At 45.0% G+C, this 6,944-nt stretch overlaps 1 protein-coding gene across 1 annotated transcript in view; it reads right to left on the bottom strand.

The window, feature by feature from the left end:
* Nucleotides 1-1,057: 1,057 nt before the first annotated feature.
* The window catches only part of T265_10675 (hypothetical protein), a gene marked incomplete at both ends in the record, with an annotated part of 14,921 nt that continues 9,034 nt past the window's right edge, over nt 1,058-6,944 (bottom strand). The window contains one exon of the mRNA XM_009177129.1: nt 1,058-1,073. Coding sequence (XP_009175393.1) covers nt 1,058-1,073 — 16 coding nt within the window. The remainder of the gene's footprint in view (nt 1,074-6,944) is intronic.

Raw genomic sequence — 6,944 nt, 5'->3', positions numbered from 1 at the left:
TAAACCGCAGACACCACTGTTGGGTCATTCATCGGTTCTCCGTTTTTGTCCCTTAAGGAGAACGCGGATGGCTTGTTTCTGCGGCGATGCCTCATGTATTTGAACAATACGTTTTCTTTTTTTCGAGCGACATCCAGAATTGTGGCTTGTTTTCGTATGTTCCATTTGCAGATTTGTGAGAAGTGCTACACCATTTTTCTTGTGCCCTTCAGGTTAACAGCAGCCGCCAGAAGACGAGAACGAAACCAATCCAGGAAACTTTGGCGAAAGCCTCGATCATGTGTATCAATCTGTGAATTCGTGATTTGAACTAAAGCTGAAAAATCATTGCTGGCCATGAGTGAGTGACCTTAGGCGGTTGAGTAAAAGACCGCAAAAAGCAAAAATGGAGATGGAGGTGGAATAATTTGAAGTGGGGACAAATGACAAGTTTCATCTCAAAAGTATGGGATACATTGAAACTAAGTAGACTCACTGGCTTCGTTGTTGCCGGGACGTCAGGTGTGAAGCATACTTTCCATGGGATGGTGGTTCTAATGCATAGGGCCGAACAAACACCGTAAATGAAATTGTTGAACTTGTGGAAGGGGCAAACTGAAATCGCAGCGGAAAGCCGGGGTGGTTAATCCGAACGAGCTGTTTGGCGGGTTAGGACAAACTCCCCCCAGAGGCGGTCGGTGCAGGATGAAAGATTTGTTCGTATTTTCAAATATAGGCTTGAGTGAGCGAGTGACGGTTGATAGTGAAAAGAAGATATTTGCGGGAATGCTAGCAGAATGGGCTGATGCTGTTACCACGACTTCACAAAGTGTGTAACAGGAAATCCAAATATTCATGCACTATTAGTGCAAAAGGGAATTGCACGTTCATTAGCTTCTCCACACTGAGGCCAGTGGAGTTGACCAATCAGATTAGGCCTCGCCAGTTGGACCCCTCTGGGACTTAGAGGTGAACGTTCCCAATGGCAGCGTGACTAAATGAGGCACGCCGTAGCGGAGACACAATAGTGGATGTACCCAAATTCAGCAAAGAAAACCGGGGGACTGCCGCTATCTATCTATTTATCTTTGTTTCTAAAAGAAAACGATAAAAAGCCAACTGTCAAGCAAGTTAACGAAAGTGGCTGCCTGATATTCTACGCCCATCAATCGAACCACGGACACGATCAAATGCCGCCGGCCGCGTTGTTGGATTTGGATGCTCCCGCCCCCCATCAGACGGAATTCTCGGAAGGATTGTCGCGGTGGGCCTAGAATATCTGTTGTCCACGACGAAACGGCCGATGTTGACGTTTCAAGCTCGGATGAAGAGGGAACTGTTTCAGCTATCCAACCTGGTATGCGACGGGCAGTGGCTACATATGACGCAAGCATCAACCCTGAACGGAATTCGTCGATGGACCATCAGCCGAGCCCACTTTGCAAGAGTTTCTGGAGGATAACAACATTTTTGCCGAATGCGGTTTCGAAGATCCAGAGGAAAACGAGGGGCGAGCCATGAACTGGGTCCAGTGTCCATACCGTTCACGGTGGTATCATTGAAGTCGTCTTCTCCAATCCCCATCGTAACGATATTTTGTTGCGTTTTTGTGAGCAAACATTTGTACAAATTCAGATATTCCTTTTTGGCCCTCAATCCGTATCTTATGGTAAACGTGCTCACGCAAAACGTGCTGCCTCCTTGAGCCTACATTCGCAGGTAGCTTATAAAAATTTTGCGCGGTTAGATGTTGTCCCAACAGGAAAAAAGCACATGTGCATAGTGTGACGCATCCCCAAGGTTACCATCGGTACAACACGTCCGGAAAGTAGGTGAGTTGGTGGCTCTCCCTAAACACGGTTTGACAACATACGACCAGCTTAGTGGACCTGAGGTTGTTCACGACCGGAACATCGCCATTGGCCGCACGGAGCGAACAAGTGAACGACCATATTTGGCCATTTTGTCATCCTATATATTTACGCGGACGATCTGTATGTTTTGTCCTGGCAATACAGCCGTGTCCCCAGTTCTCAGTCTTCTCCCTATCGCGTAGTCTGGCAGGCTCAGTGCAGGCGTAACCCATAGACGGCCGCCGCAAGATACAACAGCCAAGGAATACGTTAATGCCTATGTTCAGAACATGCGGAGTAAAGTTGTGTATGGCGGTATGAAAAGTATACCATAAGCTTATTTTGAGTGAAACAACTTTACGTGAGTATCCAGGTGTATACCTCACCCCTACTACAGGTTGTGTAATCCAACTGTAGATGGTAATACGAAGAAATGGAACAAGATCCATTTTGTCGAATCGTGTGCCGCATTGAACCAACATTTCCTCAGCGTGGTACGGTAGTTTGACCAGTATGTAGCTGGGACAACGGAGCTCCTCTACCTAACTTATCTGGGAAAATAGTCTCCTGAAAAATCGCATTCGCTGGTTTTTCAAAATGAACTATCCCATTCATTAGAGAATTTATTTTCGCTGTCTACCAATATTGAGTTCAAATACACCGGATCTCATTTGGTAAAAAAAAGTCATTTGGAAATATACTGTCTTGGGTTTTTGTTCACGTTTTATCACCTTTTGTCTTCTCAAACTGTCTTCAAACCACCTATTTGAATCATGTACTCCATTCCATTAGTTCGAATCACGTTTACAAACTGTACTACGGAGCTATAAACAACAGTGCTTCGGTGGGTTGCGTGTTGGAACCTCATGATTAGGTAACCAGTAGAAACAGCTTTGACCCCACTGAATTACCGAAGTATTGCTTTGAAACATCTCGACACATTTCATGTGGCAAAGTACAGAGGCAGTCCTCCAAAACCTGGATGCAAGTTCCGTCTTCCAAAAGCTGAAATGCCAGAAAGTATGGTACGGTTGTTTTGTTCTCCTTAAGAACCAAATATTTCTGAGATGGTTGGAACTTGCAACCTTTCGTTTAGTGGCTACATTCTACACCTTTCGGCCACCTACCCTTGAATGGCGTGTGACTGACCCATGAGGTGTCAATGGCTTCTAACCGCAGTTCGCATCATGTGATCCGGTGTTGTCTCGTTCTTCGATCGATCGCTACCCACAAAAAGGCCTATTTGACTCGTGGGACATTTGCCTTTTTCTTAGCATATTTTTTGTTAGTTTTTAGTTTTAGGGAAACTTTCAGGTAACGGGTAGAATTTCCCTCTGTAATTGAAGCTTACATTCTGAAAATCTTCAGCGTGGTGCAAGCAGGGAGGTTGTGAACCACTGGTCTGACAGCGGAAAATGAGTACTGTGTGTGCGACTGACCTTCCAGGATGGGGTCCACGTGACCCCCCTGTGCATGTTTGGAGACGCTACTGGTAGACTTCAATGGCACTCCTGTCGTCAGTTTCTATCCAGTGCCTGCATGTGGCTTTCAGATAAAGTGAGGCTGTACGGCAGTGAAGTATGTCATAATGTCGATGATTATGGTGATCCGTGAGGCTCTGTGCTACTGTTTCATTCGCCTCGAAAATAATCAGTATTTCAACCCTCTACTGGCTTTCTGTTAGTAGTTCAATTTTATACCACGTAATTCCAACTTACTGGTCGGTAGCTCCGTAGGCTCGCTCATAGACGGAATATGGTATTTGATAAACGAGAGGACTGTACAGTGCCTACTGATTGATTTACTGTCTCCCTAGAGGTCAAGCGATTTACACAGCAACCTAAAAATGGTAGATGAAGCTGCAAGTATTTGATAAGAGAACCCGGGAACCCTTCACGAAGGTTGCATCCAAATTAAGCAAGTCCATATGACTGGATGTGGCTTGCACTCACCGGCATGTTAAACAGAATCGTCCCTTAGAAAATTATACATTTGAAATACAGACTGAAGCTTAGATAGTCCTAGAATATGACCAAGTTAATCAACATCGATCAATAGTTCTGAATCTTTCAAAGTAGTTGTTTATGCCGGTAAATAGGATAATCATTATTTCTGGCAAATTATCGCAGTTTATGGCTTTTACTCCAATTTGATTGATCGAAAAGATCTGGCCATGTTGTTTTATTCTAGAACAGGAAGAAGATCGATTAGCTGAACAATCTACCCAAAATGAAATTAAAAATTCCATGACCCCCTCAAGCAAGCTGTTGAAACACAATCCCAGAGACAAATGAAAGTACCATAAACTCATGAAGAATGCATGTGAACTTACTGGTCATATCTCAGAGGAAGAGAGAAGCACCCCCATCGAGGAAACACTCTGAAAAGTCTTCGAGATATTTTGTCAAGGCTAGTGGAATGTATTTAAATTTAGCCTAGCTCAGTTCACCATCACAGTAAACGGAGCGAGTGATGTAAATAAATATATCTCTTCCGCGTCTCCTGAATGATGTCGGTGTTAGTGTTTTTGTTGGAAGACCGTCCTGTTCTAAGGATGTCAAAATTGCAAGTGGCCCTCCCATACGAACTGTTACCAGGCAATGAAGCATGACAACCGCGGATTTCGGCATCGTCGAGACCACCGGGAGCAAAGACAACGCCTGTCTGGCCTGGGAGTTTTGCTGGACGGTTGTTGATAGACGTGGATGTGGGGCGTTGAAAGTGGGTATTCTAAATTTCGAATCCAATAAGAGCTACCGACTCACAGTGGAATAAGAGAACAAACTCTTTCCGCCATCCCCTTTGACGATCAAACGCGTATATTCTCGGACTGGGGTAAAGTATTTTTTCTAGTGTAACGCTAGATCGGCTCGATATGAGACGAGTGAAGACCGGTTTGGAAGTTTGCTAAAGAACATGGATGCTTCACATCCTTGGTCGAATCGGCAACTCTGTAACCTTCAAAAAGCCAAATATCAACTTGACTGTTGCCTCACATACGGAGGGCGTGGTTAGTAGGTGCGCAACCGTCATTTAGTAGTATGAACTTTGTGTCTCGGCTTTCTCCTTCAAACCAGAACTAACGAACTCCACAAAGTAACAGCTTACTACTGGCTATGAAACCATGGGAACAAGGACCAGTTTGACTGCCCTAGAACCAATTCAAGGTGCAGGTATAAATACGAAGAGATCCTTTGCTTTTTTGGCTTAATTCGAGTGAATCGCAGTCATTTTTAGGGTTATAAAAAGTGTCGATTGATGGTTATTGATCGACGTTGCAGTAGAATTTCAAGCCAATTTTTACCTGATGCTTTTTAATCCGGTCGGACTCGTTTGGTAAGATCCCAAAAAAACCCAAAGCAACAAATACAACGTACGTCAGAACCCTCATTTTTTAATGGACATCACATAATCTGATAGCATGCTTTGTCCCAGAACAAACGAACTGTTTCCATATAATCGATAGTACCGAATCGATCACGTGCACATCTAATTGCACAACAGATTTTCGCGCATGAATTCGTTCGGAAAATAGTTATCAATCAAATAAACGGGTGTAAAGTGAATCTGATTGTGAATGAATGCATTTGTTGGGGGGCTTGAGACAGATTAGGAATATTTTCGACCATGATATCAGATGACAAATTTTTGGTGTGAACTTGTTAAGGCCGCACGGTATAAACCGTGAGGAGCGGTCACGTGGATAAGGTTCCGGTCAGCCAAACCAGAGTGTTGCGCGCACCCCAGGTATGCGAACAGTGATCAGTTTGCAGACATTCACATCGTGCCACTCGCAGATCGACCCATTGGTTGGCAACCGTGCAGTCTGGTTCAACCAGTTTGGCCTGTTTACGACCCCCAGCCAGTTGTTCATCTTAAGGTCTTTTTTGAACTATTGAATGCGACCAACAGGTTGAAGTCGATCTGTGCTGAAAAGCCGAGAAGTGCTCTGCAGATGTTTCATGCTTGTTGGGAATCACCAGAAGTGCGCATTTCACAAACTCAGAGAGCTTCTGACCCTCCATCTAGCGCCGACTAGTGGTTCGGACACCAGCGGTGATTAGCTCGCGCTTGGAAACGATGCAGTGCCACTCATTCTCCAGTAAGGACGGAGCATTTGCAAAGTATCTTTTGCCTTAGACTTACATCCCCCAAATCTCTTCGGACTAATCGCATCCCTAACTACTTTTTTCCAGAAAGGCCGCCATACATTTGGTCAGCAAGAACAAATTACTTTCGTGAGTTAAGTTTTCAATGACTGATGGTGTGATCTGTCTATAGAGTTTGGTGGTTCAAGGAGAAACCGCACGGAGCCTGAACTGAGCTTCTGCAGTTTTGGCTGCCACTTACGACCTAAATCGGTGAAAACGGCTGGCGGACAAGCCTGTCCGTCAACAGGAGACTGGTGCCAGTCGCTTCCGACAGGATGATCAGTGGACGGACTTTAGATAGCTGGACGGCTCCACGTTCTGTTAGGCAGCGATGAATGGATAGATTCCAAGACATGTGCCCAAAAAGTTTCTTTTTCGTCTAAAAATTCCTGAATCATTTCACAGCTGAACAATCAATAGAATCGGATGTATCGTTCATCTGTAGCACCCTTCCGGTGCCTAGTTGCCATGCCACTAGAAGGAAGCAGGAGGGCTGAGATACTGTTAGGTTGCCCAAGCCTAGACAGGGGAAGTCGAGAGACAGAGGTGGGTTTCAACCCACGGACTTTCCGGTCAGTAAATTCACGCTCTAACTACTTGAGTCATCGTGGAGGTTCACACAGTGCGGCCGTAGTGACTCGGACAGGTTGACTGGCAGCAAAATTGTACGAGAAAGGCGGGCAGAGTACACGATTAGTTGGCACGACATGATAGTTTCTTTTTCTCATGTGAGGGCAGAGGACTTGAAAACGGTCGGATAAATAACGGTAATCTCCTACGAATGACAAACGTAAAACGCAACATGAAATAGCCTAGTTACCACACCATTTTCTGATTATACTACCAGGGTAGCGGCGGAAACTACTGATGAGTCATGCGAGTAGTATGTGGTTTTCCCGTAAATCCGCCTCGCGTCTAATAGAGGGTTGGGTTGGTAGTGTGAGGAGATTTGGGATTTTTG

This window comes from Opisthorchis viverrini (genome assembly GCF_000715545.1).
Source record: "Opisthorchis viverrini unplaced genomic scaffold opera_v5_392, whole genome shotgun sequence".
NCBI lineage: Eukaryota > Metazoa > Platyhelminthes > Trematoda > Opisthorchiida > Opisthorchiidae > Opisthorchis > Opisthorchis viverrini.
This window is presented reverse-complemented; position numbering and strand designations above follow the sequence as displayed.